Here is a 22,725-nt window from a genome sequence, read left to right on the forward strand (position 1 = left end):
CCTTCCTAATATAATTATAATAGTCTCATTATTCGTCCACTAAAAGCAATGCCAATATGAACTTTGCATCAAACGAAAAACTGGATGGATACGGCAAATGGATTAATTATCGACTGGAATGCTTAAAAACCATAACCACAACTTCGACGAAAATAGCCGAACTCGCAAACACTTTTGCTTTATTTGTTTGGCATTTAAAATCATTATCACATTCACTCCGATTCGGCATATACCCATCCGGGTGGCGGTAGCGACGTGCGGCGGTTTATGTAAGTGCTATTATCGGTAAAATATCCGATCACAAGCAGTGCAAATTAATACTACGAATTTTGATGAGGTCCTTCCGGCCTTTCTCATTTTATCCCCCGAAAAGTCCCTCAACAACGACAACGTACACGGCGTTCTAAGCTTCAATTATTCAAATGTCTCCGCTGCAAATTCAATCCATTATATTTATTCCATTCGTATCTGTATACATTTCATGTTTATTAACATTTCAAAAGAGTAATGGAACATAATTAATGGAAATACACACATCGACGCTTTTTCGAAGCGGCATCCTTATCCTACAATGCGGCTTAATGCAATCTGGGGGGCGCGTCACGCTACAGCGCCGCCGGTGTTATGGTCCTGACCCGCGAGGCCAGAGCCACTCACGGGCCGTCAATGTTGCAATAATTATCTCCGCTGCAACAAGAGTATCGCTCGCCGATGGATGCAAAACAGGGGGTATCAATATGTATGTTTGTGTATGTGTTTGGAAGTGTGTAATATCGATTGCATCGAAACTCGGTACCCCGCATCGCATCGTGTACACTAATCAAACAAAACCGGGTAATGATAATTGTGCAAATATTTGTAATATATTCGCTACACACAATTGAGGTCTCGGATGAATCGACTGGCTGCCGACCGCCTCCCTCACAGTTCACGTAGTCTACAATTCGTTCGGACAACATTTCCGGCCGATTTGCACTGCCGTAACAGAGCGGACCGCTTTAGGCTCGAAACACGAAACTATCAGCAAAAAGAATGAAGCATTCGAAATGAATAATTTATTATCACCACTCCCCATTAATTATTCATCTGGGAGCCCAACAGACGAAACGGGACCGATGAAAATAATAGGCTCTTCCAGGGAACTTATTATTCGAAATGCGACAAAAAACACACACACACACATATTTTCATGCAGGATTATTAAAAATCTTCCTTCAGCAAATAACGGGATCCGTTTCGGCAGTGGTTTGCACCTGTAGGTGGATTACTGCAATGTTACAACAAATTCGAAAAAAAAACAATCCACCACATACATTGTACCGCTATCTAACAACCGCATGGGAACAATTTAAACTGCGAAAACACTTCAATCGTATTTATTATAAGGTTTCACAGTACAATATGCGCCATAAATTAATTGCACCGCAACTAAATTATTGATGAAGCTCATAGGAAAATTTCCGAGCTATCGCACACATATTTTTACACAAAAAAAATATATGTAGGCAATATTTTCATCCACGGGAAGAACCCGTGTGTCCCGAGACACAGGAACCGGTAACCGCCGCTGTTGTAATAAAAAGTTACATCCACTATCATAAATCATTAGCCAGGTAAACACAGCCGAACGTTCCCACTTGACTAAATACTGTCGGAGTATTAGCTATGGACGGATTAAATATTAGCTGCACACAGGAGCAGGATGCTCCATCGTTAACTTGCGCGCTAAATGCTGATGTTGTTAACCGTACTCGGAGTGAGTTTGATCATTTAAACGCGTTCTGCTTGAGGACAACATTAGTAATTGCAATGATAGCATAGTTCACCAACAATTAGAATCGTTTAAACAATTTGAAAACTCATATGGTGATAAAACTTCAACTAACACTTCAACCGGAGGCCAAAGACACCCCATTCCATGTAGGTACGGCAGCACCGGGCGGGAACCCGGGAAGTTCAACTCCATATTCCGACGGACAAGCTCTTCAGGAGAGCTAACAAAGTAGTGCATTATGCGGGTTGGTACAAAGTAATAATTCAAATTGGACGAACACCGACGCTGCTGCGAATTCGTCGGATCGGCACCGGAATGCTCTCCGGCACTCGCTGCAAAGTTTAATCGAAGCTTAATCACTATTATGACTGAGTAAACAGCAGTGGCAATGTACACCGACAGCAGGATGTCAGCAAACTCGGGCGGCTGCACAAAGTGCGCTTCGTAGTTTTGCACACACATGCACAGTCTTGCTCGACTGAAATGGATTGTCGGATCCGTTGCAAATGCTACTTTTGCATACATATTTCTAAATTTATCAAGCAAATATTTGAACTTATGACTATGAGCTGCTTGCTGCAGTCGTCGATGCCTGAATAGAGCCGGCACCTGCAAACGGCCCGGCCCGGCCCGACCGGCCGTTCAAATCCTGCAACTAGACGCAGACGGGACCATCAGCCAGAAGTGGAAAGTTATTGAGTAGTTAAGCTCAATGTAATGTGGTTCAGCTTCCGGACAGGTGCACTACGTATTACAAATTGATTCTTTTCGGCATTACATCTATCTCGAGCAGTTTAACCGATAAGATTAAATCTATAACCTGTGTATATTTGAACGAAAGTAAAGTAAATTTTAGGCATCAGTCTAGTGCCCTACTCTCATCTATATTTATTTTTCGAATCCTATAAAGTCCCATCCTTCGAGAGCATCGTTCGGAACTTACATTGATTTGTAGATGCAAACAAAAGGAGATATCGCTGCATTTGAGCTTGTTATTTATAATATTCTGCATGTCAGCTTCAAGCAATGCTGTTTTATGGCAAAGAGATCTTTGAAGTCTCTATCACATGCTGACGAATTTAGTTTTACTCCTCTCAACTCATAAATCAATGTTGACTATATTGAAACACTGCCAACAGCAAGCAAGTAAAATGTAACTAGATCAAATAAAGCATATGTTTCGAAAGTTTGATAAATATGTTTTCCAATTGGTACAATATTTGCTAAAAATGACACACACGCAAAACTTGTTCAACTCAATTCCATTATTTCGCATTCTTCTCTTGAGAAATGAAAAATGTTTCTCCTTCTACTTGACCTCGAATTTTCGAATGTTCTTGACTAGGGTCGTCTATTAGAGCGTCTGTTCAGTAGTTAGTAGTATTAGTAGTGAGTAGAATCCTTAGTCCTTGGTAAATCTTTTCTGTAGGTAGCTACTCTGCGAATGCGAGTCGATGATTTGAGATCCAATAAAGTAAAATTTCCCCAACTTGCTAGTTCGATTATCAGTGCACGTGACATAAACAAATATGAAACATTAAGACCGGTTTGCAATTCAATCTTCCTCCTACCAACCACTGAGCAAGAAGCTGTTTTGAAAATTAAGGAATTGGTAATCGGCAAAGCCTGCGGCGTACACGGAACCTTAGCTAAGTTCGTCAAGAGACATCATCAGATTTTTGCAATACTCCGACAAGATTCTTTCAATGAATCTGTTTCAACTGGACGTTTTTCGGATTGCTAGAGTAATCTCTATCCATAAAGGTGGCAACAAGTTGGACGTTAATAACAATCGACCAATATCAAATTTGCCGGTGTTACTTTCTACGACACGGGGTACTCTACAGTTGCCAATACGGATTCCGAGAGGGATCCAGCACATGGACGGCAGTATATTAGCTGCTAGATGAGATCTACGATGTCAGAGGGTCGCGTAAAATTGGAATGCTGTTTCTGGACTTTAAAAAAGCTTTCAACGCGATAGATCACCAAGCTCTACTCCTCAATGACCTTCAGGCAAACAAAAAAACTAGACTGTTATGACATCTGAGAAATATCCAACAATCTATTTAGGGACTATTTAACTGATAGAAAGCAGAATGTGCTAATCAATGGATCTAATAGCTCGAACCACTACGCAATCGTAAACGTTCCACAAGGAAGTAATGTAGACCTTTACTATTTCTTCTTTATATCAACGATATGGCAAACCTGAAGCTTCATGGAAAGCCTAGATTATTCGCAGGCGAGAGAGCACTTTACGATATTCAGATATCATTAGTGTTAGAACCTATCGTGGTACAAACATCGATATTGACCACTACCTTTTGATAGTTAAAGTGCGCCAGCGACTTTCCGTTGGTACCAACATTCGGAACCGTCGCCCGCCACAATACAATCTGGAATGACTCCAGTAACCTAGTATTGTAAGTATTGTGTACGCGCAATACCTTGAGGCTGCGGTGCCAGGTGAGAGAGCTAAACGAAAACCCTCTCGAGGACCGCTGGGATACCGTTAAAGCAGCCATCAACAGGGCCGCGGAAGATTCCATTGCGCAGTGGTCCAAAAGGGCGAAAAGTAGAACTTTTTCCTAGTGTTTTGCTTTCATTTTACCATTTTTTATAGTCTTTAGCACTTTTATTCGTATGAATATCTCTCTTGATCTAAAATTGTCAAAAGTTAGTTATTGCTTACTATAATGAAAATATAAATAATAACTTTTTTGTGTTAGGAAATATAAACATAGTTTCTTCGGCAAAGTTGTGAATATTGTAAAAACAAGCAACTTTGCTGAAGAAATAAAATTTCTATCTTTATCGAGTGCTGACCTACAGGGCATATTCTTTGAAATTTCTTCAAACATTATTTTTTCATTCTTAGCTTTTGTTAGTTGCATTTTACAAGTATATAATATTCTAGGCAATTATCGTAGCTCCCAGGCGTGGTACACGGGGATAGTGCAACGATCCTACTGGCTCTATAGCAGCACTTCCTAGCCGATATTCGAACATACGACGGCTTGTTAGGCCAGCATCGTACCCCGAAGCAAACTGGGCAGCCTGGAATGGTCTTCAACCGTAATAACTGGAAATTTAGTAGGATTATCTTCATCAGCTACAAACCATAATGTTGTATCATAATGTTCATTAGTATAAACCGATTCACTGTTTTCCACCTCCAACACGTCCTTTCCTCATTTGGCAACTGCCTTTTTGGTATTCATATATTTGTTACGTAACTATTCTCATGACCCCCTCTCCCCCCTATGTAACAACAAGTAACGCTAACTCGACCCCCCTCCCTCCCCTCTAAGCGTTACGTAATTTGTATACGAAGCCTCAAAACACACGTTTTTGCAGAAGACCGCAAATCTCTGGGACTTCTACTTTCTAAGTTATCATATATTCAAGCTTTAAATGTCCGTCGCTTCACGAGCCCATGGGGTAAAATGGGGCAAGCGGATTTATGAAAACAACGCTTCATCTTAAAGCTTAAGTCGAGTACTATAAACTTGTATGACTTCCGCTTGTCCCCAACCACCCAAATGAGAGTACGGCAAGCATACGTTTTATGTATTTCGCGTTCACGAAAGGCTCGATACACGTCCAATTTTTTTGTATTAGTAGATAGACACATGGTTTCATTGGCAAAGTTATAGAAAATATAAAGGCAAACAACTTTGCTAAAGAAATTACCTTTCTATCTCTATCGAGTGCAGAGCTATAGTGCATTTTCCTTGGAAATTCTTTAAAAATAAGTTTTTCATGCTTAGCTTATGTTGGTTGCATTTTACAGGAATATATGGTTCTAGGCGATTATTGGAGGACTCCAAATACACGTTTTTGCAGAAGATTGTAAATCTCTAGGACCTTTCCTTACAAAGTTATCGCATTTGGCTCGTGAAGATAAGAAAAAATAAAGCTTACATAAGCGATAACTTTGTAAGGAAAGGTACGCTAAATACGGAACACTTATTTTTAAAGAATTTCCAAGGAAAGTGCTCTATAGCTCTACACTCGAAAGAGATAGAAATATCATTTCTTCGGCAAAATTGTTTATCTTTAGATTTCCTATAACTTTGCCCAAGAAATTATGTGTCTAACTACGAAAACAAAAAGAATGGGCGTGTATCGAGCCTTTAGCGAACGCGAAACACATAAAACGTATGCTTGCCGTATACTCATTTGGATGGTTAGGGATAAGTGGAACCCATACAAGTTTATAGTACTCGACTTAATGTCAAGCGCTGATTTCATAAATCCGTTTGTCCCATTTTACCGCATGGGCTCGTGAAGCAATGAAAATTTAAAACTTTAATATGCGATAACTCAGCAAGTAAAGGTCCAAGAGATTTGCGGTCTTCTGCAAAAACGTGTATTTCGAGAGCTTCAATAATTGCCTAGAACATTGTATTCTTGTGAAATGCAACTAAGAAAAGCTAAGTATGTAAAACTAATTTTTAAAGTTGTTTTAAAGAATATGCCCCATAGTTCAGCACTCGATAAAGATAGAAATTTTATTTCCTCAGCAAAGTTGCTTGTTTTTACAATATTTACAACTTTGCCGAAGAAACTATGTCTATGTTTTCTTACACAAAAGGATTTTTTTTTCATAATAGTAAGCGATGACTAACTTTTGACAGCTTTAGATTAAGGGGGATATTCATACGAACAAAAGTGCTGAAGACCATAAATGATAAAATGAAAACAAAAGACACTAGGAAAAAAGTTCCACTTTTCGCCCTTTTGGACTACTGTGCATTGGGTTAGCTGAAAGGAGTCGACGTAACGAACTTCGACAAGGAAATCCAGAGGATGTTAGACGAGAATGTTGCAGCAGTGGACCTGTCAAAACGTACAACGATGCAGACAGAAACGGAAACAGTAAACCCAGTTTTTTTCGGGATAAGATGTACCGCCTGAAAGAAATTGAGAGCGAGGATGAAGAATACACCCAAATCTCGTTTTACGTCCACTATTGGGGGATGTAAAAAAATCGGTCGTAAAAAAAGTGGACGTTAATTAAAATTTTGGACGTAAAACGAGAGGACGTCAATTCAAATTTTGGACGTGAAACAAGAGGCCGTCAATTCAAATTTTGGACGTAAAACGAGAGGACGTTAATTCAAATTTTGGATGTAAAACGAGAGAACGTTAATTCAAATTTTGGACGTAAAATGAGAGAACGCTAATTCAAATTTGGACGTAAAAAAGTGGACGTTAATTCAAATTTTTGGACGTAAAACGAGAGGAAGTTAACTCAAATTTCGGACGTAAAAAAGGTGACGTTAAACGAAATCACGTAAAATGAATGGACGTAAAACGAGACACCTTAATTCACCTAAATTCACGCTAGAATTTAAAAACTAGATCAATGGAAGTCACATCAACAAGATGGTTACATCTGGACAAGTTTCGGGGACTTCCAGGAACACCCAGAGAAGTAGCCCGTTTCGTCCATGAATCACACTAGAATACAAAAACTAGATCAATGAAAGCTAAACCTGCTATTTGGGGTCATGTTGGTCATAAAAGGCGATAAAAACATGAGTAAAATACTAAGAAAAGACAACGAAGAAACGAAAATTCGATGAAAGTTTGACGAAAGAGGTCAAAAATGTGACGGAATTAAGATGAAAATACAATGTACGCCAACAAAAAATAAAAAACATGACAAAAAACGACAAAAGAAACGTTTACAAACCGTCAAATAGAATTGTGAAGAAGACAACGAAAAGATAACGAAGATGACAAAATGTCAATAAAGACACTAAAACAGTACCAAATAAGACGACATAAAATGATAATAAACTGTCGAAAAATGCCACCCAAAAACAGAAAAAAAAGACATCAAAAAGGCAGCGAAAAGTCGTCGAAAAGACAACCATAAGATGGCGAAAGGACAATGAAAGAACTATGAAAAGACAGTAAACACATGACAAAAAGTAAAGATAACAGGTAAAGGTAAGAGATGACGAAAAATTTAAGATGAAAGGAGGAAAAGAAAGACGAATGATGAAAGATCAAGAACGAAAGTCGAGAGTAAGCACTCGTGAAAAATCTCGGATGTATCATGAACTAATTTGTTCCAATAAAAAGTGTTAATTTCCTTCAAATACAATCAAGAACTATACTTAGCAAACCAGGCTTATCCCTTGCTTTAAAAATAATCTCAATTATCAACGTTTTACTGGCAAAGCTCAGAAAACGAATTGATCTGCTCTCTTTCTCAGTCGGATGTTACCTTCTTCGGTGCTTTTCTGTGCCCCCGAATGAACGTCAGTTTTGTTTCATCATTCTTTTTCTGTCGGAACACTACCGAATGCATGCTCTCAAGGTCACTGAGCGAGTCGTTGCAGTCCAAATAGGTTGCCTGTTCGATATTCTTTGTTTTTGGCAATCGGAGCAAATAGTCTCTAGTCTCCAGTGTGTAAAAATAGCTCTGCTTGTAGTTGTGCTCTAGTAGTGCAAGGTTCGTGGTTGTGAGAGAAAACCGTATCATTCGGAGGCAGAGCAAACGGTTAAACAGAAAACGAAAACTCTTTGTCACTGTGAGAAGCAAATTACTCTTTTTATAGTTAAGATGAGCAAAAACAAGCCTGTAGTAAACAAATGCGATAAAGATTGATCACTCGAGTAGGCAAATGAAGCGGCGTATAAAAGAAATTAACTGACATTTAAACTAAAATTTGATATAATTTCGCTTCTTTCTTAATTTTGAAATAAAATTATAACAAAAAACTACGAATTTTTCTTCAGTAATAAACTTGGAGCTATCGACTGTTGAAGATTCACGAATTTTATTTTTTCGGCAGGACAGTCACTTTATCTTTTCTATGCCCATCATTTCGATGTATTTGACATCTTTTTCAAGGGGTTCTACAACATGGAAACATTATTAACATATAATTTTTACATACAACAATTAACATCATACAGAACCACGTATCGTCTTTTGTCTGGTGGCTTCTGCTGAAGGCTTAAACTAGTCACATCAATTCGCAATACTAGCATTAACAGAGCTTAAAATATAATTTTGTTATTAAAATGATTTACTTTCATCAGTAAACCCTGGAAACGCTGGTAAGAACCCCTGTTTTCAGGAGCTAAGCCGCGATGCGAACTCAAACCACCGAGGACAGTGCCTACCATATGGCGATGAAAAGGAAATAGGGTGCATCGACTCCGCAGGAAACCTGCCCATAGAAGCTAAAAATCATCGTGAAAGGGTTATTCCCGCAGCATGATCCAGCGTCGTGACCTCTGACCCCGTACGATAAAACTAAGGACTCTCTCACTCCTGTCACGAATGAATTTGCCAGGTGTAAAAGAGTAAAGAATAAAGAGTAAGGACAAAGACAAAGTCTGAGATAGATATTCAGTGAGTAATTCTCGCTGAAACGGGGCCACTACTGACACGAGGTTTTCGAATATTGGAACTTTTGCGCTTAATTGGTTGAAAATGATTAAAAAATAAGAATTACACTTTTGACCTCGAAATAGTGGACCCCTCGTTTGCCAAGGGGCCTAACATGTTCAAAAAGAGTTGAATTTTGAACAAACCTTGAGATGAGATACAACTAACAAATGGACCGGTTCTGTAAAGAAGAAGAATAGAGCTTTCAAATGGAGTAAAAAAATGTTTGGCGGCCATCTTTGATTTCATCTTTGATAAATTCCATATTGGATTTTATCAAAAAATCGCCGTTTTCTCGATGAGCCCCCAACCGATTTTCATTTTTAAACCACCATTGGAAAGCTGAGGAAAAGTGCTACAAGAATTTTAAGCATTTTTTCTCAGCTTTCCAATGGTGGTCTTGAAATTAAAACCGGTTGGGAGGATCATGGCGAAAACGGCGATTTTTGGATAAAATCCAATATGACGGCCAAATCCAAGATGGACGCCGTTTTTTTCACTTTATTTATAAGCCCTATCTCTCCTTTTTACATAACCGTGTCGTTTGTAGTTTGTTTTATAGCAAATTTTGGAAATGTCACATGATATAGATTCAAGGTTTGCTCAAAATTCAACTTTTTTTGAACCTGTTAAACCCATTGGCGTACAAGGAGTCTAGTATTTCGAGGTATCAAAAGTGTAATTCTTATTTTTTAACCATTTTCAACCAATTAAGCGCAAAAGTTCCAATATTTGAAAACCTCATGTCAGTAGTGACCCCGTTTCAGCGAGAAATACTCAGTAAAGTTGGTTATTTTAGTAGGTTCTATAACATTTCTGAAGAACAAAATTTTTTTAAAGTATTTCAGAAAACTGAAGTCGCAAAGCTTGTCCTTAACATCGTCGGGTTTCTCCTGTATCATTTGCTTCCATTAAAGCTTACTTAGAGCTTACTTTTGAACCTTTATCACGACTGCATGCCAAGATCGTCTAAATCGGTTCAATTGTTTTAAAGAAACATTAGATACAATATTTTTTCCTTTTTCTTATTAAATTCTTGAGAAAAAGAAAATAAAACTAAGAAAATATTTGCCTACGGTGTGAGTAGTCAAATTATAATCAATGTTTAGACTTGTATAACTTTGTGAAGATTTTGTAAATCAATAGATGTCCTGAGGATGAAGGCATACCCTTCGAAACGTCGACTTTAAATGAAAAAAAATTAATATTTTCGAACGAGACCCGTGACCGTTACCAAGAGCCAGTACCATGTATTAAACAAAACAAACCGCCGTTTTTATTATCGTCGTAAATTCTTAAATTCAATAGACTAATCTCAAGTTTTTTAGTCTTGACCTTGAAATGAGGTCATACATATATTAATATTTTTTTTTTTTTGAAACGATGGTTCTACAATTGATGAAGGGACGGTAGGGGAAAGAAATGAAAATTTTTAGTGAAGGAGGGGAAGAGCGGAAAGGAAGGGGGGGGTATTGGTAGCTATGCTTGACAAGTAGTCATTTTGACTCCAGCATTGGACAAAAGGTAGGAGTCAAAATGACTACTTGTCAAGCATAGCTACCAATACCCCCCCCCCTTCCTTTCCGCTCTTCCCCTCCTTCACTAAAAATTTTCATTTCTTTCCCCTACCGTCCCTTCATCAATTGTAGAACCATCGTTTCTTAAATTCAATTAAAATCAAGTACCCTTTCCTTGAAAAAGAATCAAACTGCACAGTGTATGAGCAACCCGGTGAAGTTTTAATTGGAAATGGTTCAGCTCAAACCTGTGATCAATAGTGATGCAACCTTGTAAAAGAAAACTAACCGAAAATCATAAATTCCTGCATTCTAAAACAGATTTTGATTCTAGTTTGCTTCAAATACATTCTCATCTCATCTGGTTTTGTTTAATTTTTGTTCCATTTACATCTCAATGATGTTTAAACCTGATCCGAAACAGTGTTCCATAAATTTGACATTTTAGTGCTGGCTTACAATTTCGTTTATTGTAATAACAAAAACAATTAATACAACAACTGCATATAATATAAATCGTGGTAAATCTAGCTTCAAATACATGGACAGTAAAAAATTTTATTAACGTTTGGCACATTTTTTCCGGATCGGGGTGGGCAATGAGAAGAACTTTCCCAAGTCCATATTTCGCTTGGACAATTTTCGTTCATTGACGAGTTTAAACTCAACAATTACCTACTTCCTGCGTCGAAGTACTGCAATTAATTTTTACTATTTCGTATTGCCATCAGACAGCCCAGATTCTGGAGTGTCAATTTTCGAATCGAAATGATAAAATCTTCTTTTTTTTCAATCAATGATCCGCCTCGTTGCCGTCGCGGCGTCTGGTTGATACGAATAATGTCATTTGATGAGCTCGTCAAATAGTGACGAAACGCAATAGCTCGCGCATTGATGACTTTGATGTATCAATGTTCTCCAGCAGTGCATCCGATGCGGCGATTTTCATTTTTATTTTAATTGCCCCACAGCAGGCATTAATTTGAGCTTTACTACTTTTGATCATCGCTTCCACCATAGCTTTTTGCTTTTTTTTGGTTTATTTAAGCTCTCATACCAGCCAGCGCGTTGATATGTAATTCCCTGATTTACTTGAAATGTGGAATCATGCAAATTTATTATGTTACTAATTTATTCAATAAATATCAATATTTTTTAGTAAACGATTTGTATAATTTTAGCCCTCGGTTTTCCAAAGTTTAATTTCTTTTTTATATTAAACTGAATTTTACAACTCAAATCCAACAATTCAAAATCGATCGTAGGTCAACATCATCTACAGCCCACTTCAAACGTCGGTACTTGCAAAAGTGTCACACCGGGAATCACTCTTAAAATATGGCTATTTCATTCGGCAATCATATTTCATACTTCGCTTTCCCTTCGACCCTTCAGACCTACTATCTATCAGCGCGGTCAGGGTAACAGCTTCGACCGCATGTGGTCAATGATGCAGGCTCAAACAGAGCAGTCGGTGCACACGGGATCAGGTGCTATGCAGGCAGACACGAGGCAGGAGATTCATATGCGGAATGTATTTAAGATCATGTAACGACGATAAATCTTTGGCAGTTCGATTGATTTATCACAGAAATGCAGGATGACTGTGACCCAGTTCCTGTAACGGTTCTGATGCTGCACTTTTTAGCAGCAACCGCAAGAGATTACCTCACACTTGGTCAGAAATCTCAATAGAATTTAATAACAATACTAGCGAATATGTAGCGACCTGTCAAATAGACGCATCTGATCAGCCAACACGATGAGATAAACCGACAAGACAGCCCTTTACCGCTCTGGTATTGTTCCGCTATTATTTCAGTCAATTGAATTCAAATGAAATCCTCGCACATAAAACCGTCCATCAAACCCGATGGCGCTGCCGTGTTCAATAAAATGAAAGAAATTAACCATCAACAGCGCTTATCGGCGCCGTTCAATTTAATTGAAAATATTTAATAAACGAATGTACACATTCAATTAAAAACGAGTGCAAATAAATAACGCCGACGTGATGCAATTATTATTCCTATTTTCAATGGGACGCGGTCAGTTAATTTATATTGCGACTTACCGCCGCCATTCGAACCGGGTAGCGGCCCCCCCGCCGGGACACTGCGCAGACACTGACGTTTTCAACTGACTGTCCTCCGCATAGGCATAATTTGATTTGTCCTTTGCACCACTCGATGTGTAAAGTGGCCAACAGACGTGTCCAGAATAGGCGGGATATGTGTATTTTTTCTCCCTCTCTTTGAATCCAATGGGACATTGAATACGTTGGGATTTTAATATTTCAGATGAAACTACTAGATTTATGTTTTGTTTGAATAAATTAGTGAATATGCTAGACAGTCAGTCGACAATTTTTTCAAATACGTATCGTTGGTTCCGTGCTAAAACAGATTCTGATTTAAATTTTCTTCTGAACGTTTATTATTGGTGGAACCTAAATGGCTCTTAAATCATAACACAGAATACGTTTACATTATTTTAGGTAGGTACCTTAAGGGTAAATATTCTTCCTAAAACCACAAATTAAATCCGTTCCAAACATTTCAAAATGGCTTCATTAATGTAACTTTTTTGCTAACGAACCGAATACCCTCTCAGCATACTCTGCCCCGATTAACTTCCATTATGAACCTTATCACCATCTTTTACTTTTACTTCCCAGGTCCGCACGCCGAGTTCGAACTGTCGCCGGCACTATCGATCGCCATATTTATTGGCATTCTAATGGCGATAATCTGCATAGTAATCGCCGTGGCCGCAGCCGTCAAACTGCGCACCAGTCAGACGTCCAAGGCGCACCACACCGGCGGTGGCGGTGTGCTCGGCAAACGGCCCGGTAATCTGCCAATTAAGGAGAAAATCTCGTTACCGCTTAGCCAGTCGGAGGACATGTACGACGAGAAAAATCCGGACGTGGTGCCCACGAACGAAGGTAGGTAAGCTATGCGCTGCGGGGTGGACCGCCCATAGGCAAAACGCAACAATGCCCAGCTCCGGTCTCAAGCGGTGCTGCTCTGCGGCCAACTAATTGCATATTGATCAGCTTTCTGACGTGTAAAATGGCTAGGAGAAGAAAAAAAAACAATCGATGTCAGCAGTAGCAACCATCCCCAGCCCGGTAGATGGTTTGGCTAGCTAGCGTCATTCCTGTGCGTTACTTGACAAGCATTGCCGGTTCCTATGAATGCACAATGCTTGCTAATCTCGTTTATTAAGCCGTTAAGACCTAGCAGCTGCAGATTGAATTTTGCGATGGAAAGCTGTGATGGGCTAAACAATTATTGGCAAGGTTTATCGTTCAAAAAAAAAGGACACTGGGGTGTAATTATTTTAAATTTCTAATTAAGATCTAGCCGAAAATGTACATCGCTTAGAAAAACTTTTCTCTGTGTGGGCAATAATTGTTTCTGCTAAAACCGAAACAAATCTAAAAACTTAAAATTTTCAAAAGTTCTAGTTTGCAATTTGTTTAATACATTAACAACATGATAGGGTTTATTTCTAATTCCCGTCGTAGTAAGGAAAGCCACTCTAATTTTCATCATTTCTTAGGTGAATTTAATGAATACTCCAAAAGCTCTGCTGCTGATTTGACTTAAACACACTTACCTTCCGATCCATGCCCTTTGAATTCAGTAAAAAGCAATTGATAAAACATTTGATTGAAATTACGCAACTGACTTTATATCTTAAATTCGTCGTACCGTTTTAAAATCCATCAATCAAAATTTTTCATTGTCCGAACTAAAAATCACAATAATGTTTACGAAGCTAGCACGCATGTATTTGTGTAGGACAGCACGACAAATGTTTTCCTGCAAAATGTTTTCCTCCTGTAGGTTATGTAAGTTTTCCCGGCTGCAGAATAACAACAATGCGTTGCGTGAGTTATTTTCATTTTATGAATGACGGAAATTGAAACGATTAGTCGACATTTTCTTCTTCGTCGCACGAAAAACCGTTGGAGTTATGGCTGCTAGAAATTCTTTAATAAAAAAAAGCATTTAAATAGATCTCAGCTCACTTTGATTAATCGCGTATGAGAGATAACAAACTAAAATATTAGGGAATAACTAATTTTGCATTGTGTGTCATAAAAATCGCTGATATTTTAAATAATTTGTGTTGGATAGGACGGGAATAGGCAATTACGACGAACATACATACCAACATACCATACATAATTTCAGAACCAGATAACGAGATTGTAAAACATTCAATATAATTTATTGGGCACAGTTGAACGAAACTATTGACCTTCACTGTTTCACGTTATGTCTGAAAGGTTTGATTATGCAACTTTGATGTACATAAAACAGTATCGTCATATTGAAAATTTGTTTTGAGAGAATTAGAATTAGTCTTTTAAAACTTATTCTGAAATGGAGCAATGTTTATTAAAGGATTTCGTAGGACAATGACCATGCCTTCGGACTCAAAATGCAACAGTATCGGATCTTTTTTTCCAGGAGAATGTGATTACAGAGGACATTTGCGGGTTAACTATTATACGTTTTATGTCGCACTAAATGGCAAAAAAATGAACAAATTTTGAATAAAGTGATATTCGTTACTCGAACAGATCCGGAAGTACGTTTCAAGATGTATACGAGAGTCGTAGGCCTTCAAGACCAGTTTTATGTCTTTGAAGTCAAACAGAATTATCAGCGGGCTTATGGGACTTCCTAGAGATACCTGAAAAGCCTAGATAGCATGACAGTCTTCAACGGCAACCATTGCCAACCATTGCAAAAGATTACTGCTAACACTCAGTCTGTATATAGTTACACGGTTGTTATGGTAGGAATTATCCTATCAAAAGCTGTTAATAAGTCGGTATGTACAGGGTGTTAGATAGCTTAGTGCAAATATTTCAGGGGGGGTAGAAGACCACATTTGACGAAAAAAATTCTTCTATGGACATGGTCAAATCTCAATCGTTACAGAGTTAATAAACTTTTCTAGTTTACGGCTCTATTTGCCTTAAATCAGCTCTAGTACAAAAATAATGCTAGCTAGCTCAATTCTGTTGATTTCATTCGAAAACTGAGAAAATTGTACACTAGAAACGGCACTTAAACCTCCTATTTCATAAAATTTAGAATCTTGTCAGAAGCAAAAAACTTTAAAATAGGTGTTTCTCCTAAAAAGGCGTGATAAAGTTGATTGCTTTTATTTGCCATTTTGCCACTTTAAAGATCTAGGACCGTTGTGCAACTCGTTTTTAAACGTGAAACGCCTGTCTCTTTTAGTTTCGACGCAATTTAATTTTAATCGCAACGTGTTGAGTGTTGTTGTTGTTGTTGTTGTTGTTGTTGTTGTTGTTGTTGTTGTTGTTGTTGTTGTTGTTGTTGTTGTTGTTGTTGTTGTTGTTGTTGTTGTTGTTGTTGTTGTTGTTGTTGTTGTTGTTGTTGTTGTTGTTGTTGTTGTTGTTGTTGTTGTTGTTGTTGTTGTTGTTGTTGTTGTTGTTGTTGTTGTTGTTGTTGTTGTTGTTGTTGTTGTTGTTGTTGTTGTTGTTGTTGTTGTTGTTGTTGTTGTTGTTGTTGTTGTTGTTGTTGTTGTTGTTGTTGTTGTTGTTGTTGTTGTTGTTGTTGTTGTTGTTGTTGTTGTTGTTGTTGTTGTTGTTGTTGTTGTTGTTGTTGTTGTTGTTGTTGTTGTTTCACACTTTAATAGATTGTTGAGTGTTGAATTACTATTTGAAAGCTGCACGATTTCATACATAATGCATAGCATACTAGATTACCGAGTGCGATGAATACGGTCTGACGCGTATAGAAAACAACAACGAAACAGATTTCCCGGACCTTTTTAGGACGTTTCAAAAAACGATTGCAACATCAAAATGTATTTTTCGGAAGAACTTGCGGACAGTCTCCTTCGCTATGGCGTCGCTGATTGTTAAGCAACGACATTCTAGCAGCAATATGGTTGAAGATTTTGGGACCGTTGACTACCTAATGCAAGTGTGCGAACACTCCATCCAGAAGTTCTCGTTTTGTTACACAATGATTATCATTCAGGAACTTTGGCGTCAACGCACTATCCTTTCCGAGAAGGAACGCTGTTTCAACGTGGCTTCGAGGAGAGCAGCATCAGCAAGTGGCGTCAGTGGTTCACCATGAAATTTGGCGGATTGTGAGTAATAATTCCAAGATAAGCATTAGTCAAAGCGTGCCACACACCCGTGTCACACTGCAAGGTATGGAGGGTGCTGAACGCTCGAGTACTACCACAAGCACCGATTATTTGTGACCTGCCTCTGCCTCGCTTGGCTGCTTACGCGCGTCCGTTCACTTATATGGGGGTAGACTACTTTGGGCCATATATGATTGTTCTTGGACGTGCGTTGCCACGAAAAACGCTGGATACTTCTTGTCACTAGTTTAACCATTCGAGCCATCTACTTGCAAATTGTTCACACTATGACTGCCGATACCGAGGAGCAAGCAAATAACTCAAAGGAGCTATAGCAAATTTGAATTCCTCGTGTCTTGCAGCAAAGTTTACCTCGTCTCATACTTCGTGGAATCCCTCCTACCTCACCACATTTGGGCGGAGTGTGGGAGAGTCTCGTGAGAAACGGTCAAGCAAAACTTCGTAAAGCTGAAATTTGATAAAACACTATCGCTAAGTTCTCGAAAATATGCTAGCAGCAGCGGAAAACATCGTAAAATACCGCCCGTACTATCCCTCTCGATAACGACCAGTCACCAGTACTAACCGCCAACAATTTTCTGCTGAGAGCATGCAACGGATAACGATTCTGGGTTCCATTTCACGATAGCTCGGAAGTACTTAAGAACTGCTGGAAACTATCGCAAAGATTAGCCAATCGATTTTGGAAGCTGTGGCTCCGAGACTATCTTCCGTCAATCACGCACCATACGAAATGGTTTAAAAGAGATCAAGCCCATCAGCATCAATGACATCATGATTAACGTGGATCCAAATTTTCCTCAAAACACTTAGCCTAAAGGACGAATTATTGGAATCAAGAAGGGATCGGATGGACAGGTGCGAAGCGCCATCGTGCAAACCTCCAGTGGTTTCTCCGAGCGATCAACATTGAAGCTTGCCACGGTCGATGTAGGCGTTGGGGGGATTGTTGGTTGCGCTACTGTACGAGCCCGCTCAATCCCACCCACTACCCAAATTCGACGTCGAATGCCAAACCCATCCACGCCTTGTGCTCGTTCGGAGGATCGTCTAGCCTAAAGAAAAATATCCATGTCTTGTCATGTTATGTCATGATAAACCAGCTAACTAAACTGCTGTGACCGAATCAATCATTGTTACTCAGAAACGTGGATAGGATTCTGTTTAAGGCTTAAAGTAAATTATATAAAGTTTAATATACATTAAATCAAATTTACTATTACATAATTTTTAGAAGTGCTTACAAATTGCTATAAACAGTTCACAAACTTTTTAATTTTTCACTGTTAAAGTTTATACTGAAGGTAATATTTTTTGGTAAATTAGTGTAGCTAAATATTAAATTTAGATTCCATTTATAGTTGAATAGTGGCTCAAACTGCAATTAATTCGTAGAGTTTTCAAAGAATCGAATACAAAATCCATGGCAGGCGGTATAGAATCACAACAAGTAAAACAGTTTATATTACAATGTTTACCCAAATCGTTTACAAAATACTCTTTTGCCAGGAATTTTGTAATTTTCTATATTCGAACCGTGGAAATAAATTAACAAAATTACGATTCTTTTATACCACCCAACAAGAAGAGAGAACTCCACAATGGGGAGATTTCTATGACATACCAGAGTATAGATCATCGATTGGAGGAAAACCGGCGGCTTTGATTTTTTTTTATCGAAGAATTTTAGAGACTCAGTCCACTGCATCCGCGACGGCAACGGCTCTACATTGGGCTGTTTCCAAGATGGAGTGAGGAGGAGAAGTTACCGGAGCAATGGATGGAAGGAGTGGTTTGTCTTATCTACAAAAAGGATGATCGGCTCGACTGCTGCAACTATCGCGGCATAACGCTGGTAAATACCCCCTCCGGCTATCACCAATAGCACAAGGTTTCGCGCGGAATTACCAGGCGGGCTTCATGGGGGGTGGGGCGCGGCTACGGACCAGACTTTCACCATCCGACAAATCTAGCAGAAATGTCGGGAGTACAACTTGCTCACGCATCACATCCTTATTGATTTCAAAGCAGCATACGATACAGTCGATCGAGACCAGCTATGGGACATAAATCACGAACACGATTTTCCGAATAAACTGACGCGACTGATCAGAGCTGCATTGGATCGAGTGATGTATTTCGTGCACATCTCGGGACACTATCAAGTCCCTTCGAGACGTGGTGAGGGTTGAGGCAAGATGACGGTTTATCCTGTATGCTGTTGAACATCGCTCTTGAGGGGGTGATCTGACGGGTGGACATCGAAACGAGTGATACGATTTTTACCAAGGCTCGAACTCTTAGGCGTCGCAGATAACTTTGATAGCATAGCCAGGAAATTTTAGACCCCCCCCCCCCCCCCCCCCCCCCCGTACGGTTACCGTTGCTGGCAACACACTAGAAGTGGTAGATAAGTTCGTGTATTTGGGACCGCCGGTAGCCACGGACAGTAACTTTACCCTTCACAAAACGCAATGATCAAGTAGCATACGCCGCCGTGTGAAGCTGACTATGTACAAAACCCTTATAAGACCAGTGGTTTGTTATGGAATTGAAATCATGACGCTGCCCATGGAGGGCACACGCGCCCTTGCAACGTTCAAGCGGAAGGTACTGCGGATGATATTTGACGGAGTACAAACTGAATGCGGAGAGTGGCGAAGGCGTATAAATCACGAGCTACATGCACTACTTGGAGGGATTCCGATCGTACATCTGGTGAAAGTCGGTAGACTACGGTGGGCCGGACACATCGTAAGGAAGCCGGACGACGTGGCGATTGAGTTGAATGGAAACGAGTAACTGAAACAGCACATGCCATGCCGGCTCTAAGCTGTTGATGACGAACGAGAGTGGCATGGGTGCCTTACGGGCAGTAAACGTTTGATAGTACGTCAACCATTGAGCAAATTGTTAAAAAACTGAAGCTACTAAGATACATCGAACCATAAGCAGAAGTTTGGAAGCCCTGGTTTCCAGGCTCAAAGTGTACGGATTAATGTAGTCCGAGACACCTCGGCATCGCGACAATTTGTAAAATTGGATTTCGCCTTCCACAGGATTTTATGCAATATCTTAAGTTGATGGAAGCCCTAAGGAAGCTGGGGAGGTGAGCTTCGTTGGAATGACAGCAGAAGAGCCAGTGTTATTAGGAGACTCAACTTCTGGTTAAATCTGTGATCACCGGGTGCGGCGGTAGTTTAATTGGAAAAACACTTGGTACCATCCGAGAGAGTGTGGGTTGGAGCTCCAGCTGCCATTGAACGACCTCATTTTGAAATTTCCCACTTTCATCCAGATTATCATTTTTCTCACGTTCCTTTAGTTTACAATGTTTACGTTGGACCGTGGCTAAATCAGAGACAAGTAAAATGAAAAAAAACTTTCTGTCTTGTAAACTTTTTGTCGTGTCGACTTTCTGTCGTGCCAATTTTCTCTCTTGGTAACTTTCTGTCTTGCCATCTTTGTGTTTTTTATTTACTCGTATATGACTAAACGCGGTCATGACGAAAACTATTTTTTGAAAGGAGTAAAAATGGGGCTAGCACCCACACTCTTTCGGCCGGTACCCGACTGTTTTACTCACTAAACTACTGCCACCCGTTACATTAGAAAGTCTAATTCCTAATTTTGTTTTATTCGCCCAATTTTATTATTCCCCGTATTCGCACCACACACTTCCTAGGCGACGAGATTATTTTTGTATGACTGGTCTTTATTTCTACCGCCGAGAAGATAGACTGTTATCTACTCGGTTAGTGCGGTAGAAACAAGCAGTACGTTGCCGACAGTCGCTTGTGCCCTTGAGCCTTGTGATTAAAACCAGCACCATGCTTGTATTTTCATTTTTTATTTACTCGTATATGGCTATATGCAGTAATGACTACCTACGACAGTAGTTTGGTGTCTAAAAATAGCCCAACCCATGTTGCTATGGTTAATAAGGGGGGTTGTGCAGACTTCTTTTGTCCAGCGCCTCTATGGTTCAAAGGTACACGGGTACCAGTTAGCCACACGCCCTGGCAGCTGTTGTGGGTTCAAACCCGGTTATAATCTCTGATTATAGCTTGGTTCGACCCATGCACCTTCCAGCATTGGACAAAAGATAGGAGTCACAACGACAACTTGTTAAGCGTAGCTACCTATTACCCCCCCTTCCTTTCCACTCTTCCCCTCCATTCTCAAAAAAATCCTTCTTCATTACTTTCCCTTACCGTCCCTTCATCAATTGTAGAATCATCGTTTCAAAAAAAAATATTAATGAGATAGCTACCTATAAGTTGAAGCAAGGTAAATCACATAATCGGACATCGACATAATGAATTGACTGTAAATAATCTCTCTAGTTGGACAACGCACGACAACGGGCTGAATTATGCAGATTTTGATAACCGGCCAGTAACTGAAAGTTTCAAAGTTCCTCCGTGGAGAAATTTCGTCTTAAACTAACGAGTGCTACGCAAACGACAACACGTAGGTAGCAGAAAATTTGTTTATTTAAAAATTTTGACAAAGTATTTAAATACGCATATTCTAATCAATTCAGTCAAAATCGACAAATCGTTCCCGACAAATCGCCGTCAATTAGAAACACAATCTATACCTTTAAGCAGCTATCTTGAACTATTCCTATCACAAATAAAGCCAGTCGCATCATACATGACGACGAGGGTAACAGAAAATCAGTCTCTTTTATTAGTTTCGACGATGTCGAAACGATGTCACAAATATCGTAATACATTTAAAAACAAGTCATGTTTTGGACCGATGGATGATATTAAAATTATCTACTCGAATGGGCGTTTTCCATTGATTTCCCTTTTGTCTGGTGAGTTTAGGTTGAACAAATAGTTTCAAATAGTTATAGTATGTCATAGTATGTTTTGCTGCTATTTATAACCTTTGTTTCACCATAAGTTGTCCAAAAACAGCTGGTACATGCAATTATTAACTATTCAAAAGCAAACAAACCGTCGAACACTGATCAAATTGTTTTCCACTGTCGGTGGTCGTATCAATCGACCCTACGAAAAACACACACAAACCCGAAAGCAAAAAATAAAAACCTAATCACTCTTTGTTTTGCCTTTTCACAGATCCCGATTACAAACTGATATCCGCCAACCAGACCCCGACGGCGCTGCATAATTCATTGTGCAACAGCAAACATGACATTATCGGCCGCACGATATTGGACGATAGCCGGAAATCGTACCTGACCGGGGTAGGTTCTCGTTTTTTTCACTCCCGCTTGTACCCTCACAACCATTCATTATTGTTATTATCATCATTATCATTCCACGGTAGACGCAGACAGAAAGAGTTCGATCGTTATGATTCACAGCAGCTGCTATAGCGAGAGCCGCTGTGGTCTGGTCCGGGTTGTCCGGGCAGGACCAATAAACGTTCGTAATAGATATTGCTCACCTGTAGCCCCCATTTGTTCCGTTTTAGTACTGGTCGCAACAGATTAATCATGGCATTTGAAATTTTATAACCGGTTTCAATTTTGAATATTAGTTATATACCTAGATAAAAAGTGTATGTAATCCCAAAATTATGTCCTTAAATTTTACTTCAAAGTAACTGCTGTGCAGTTTCCCTAAAAGTTTTTTTTACCTACCTACCTGTATTCATTTCAAACTTAATTGTGTCTGGATACCTTGACAAACAACCGTCGATTGCCGCCGTGAGTGCCCGGCGTTTCTTTCATTTGAATGGGTTTCAAATTGAAATGGTATGATGCTGGAACGCATTCATCGCGTCTCATCATTATTCATCAACCATCATAAAATATCCGTTTGAGTAACGCCGGCTTACAGAAGCCTGAAGCATGAAAACCTATA

At 39.4% G+C, this 22,725-nt stretch overlaps 1 protein-coding gene across 1 annotated transcript in view; it reads left to right on the forward strand.

Annotated features, from left to right (window-relative positions):
- Positions 1-22,725, forward strand: part of LOC128739588 (synaptogenesis protein syg-2) — a 407,709-nt gene that overhangs the window by 345,049 nt on the left and 39,935 nt on the right. The window contains exons 14-15 of the mRNA XM_053835083.1: positions 13,386-13,655; positions 21,976-22,103. Of these exons, the coding sequence (XP_053691058.1) occupies positions 13,386-13,655; positions 21,976-22,103 (398 nt within the window). The remainder of the gene's footprint in view (positions 1-13,385; positions 13,656-21,975; positions 22,104-22,725) is intronic.

This window comes from Sabethes cyaneus, chromosome 3 (genome assembly GCF_943734655.1).
Source record: "Sabethes cyaneus chromosome 3, idSabCyanKW18_F2, whole genome shotgun sequence".
NCBI classification, from domain to species: Eukaryota; Metazoa; Arthropoda; class Insecta; order Diptera; family Culicidae; genus Sabethes; species Sabethes cyaneus.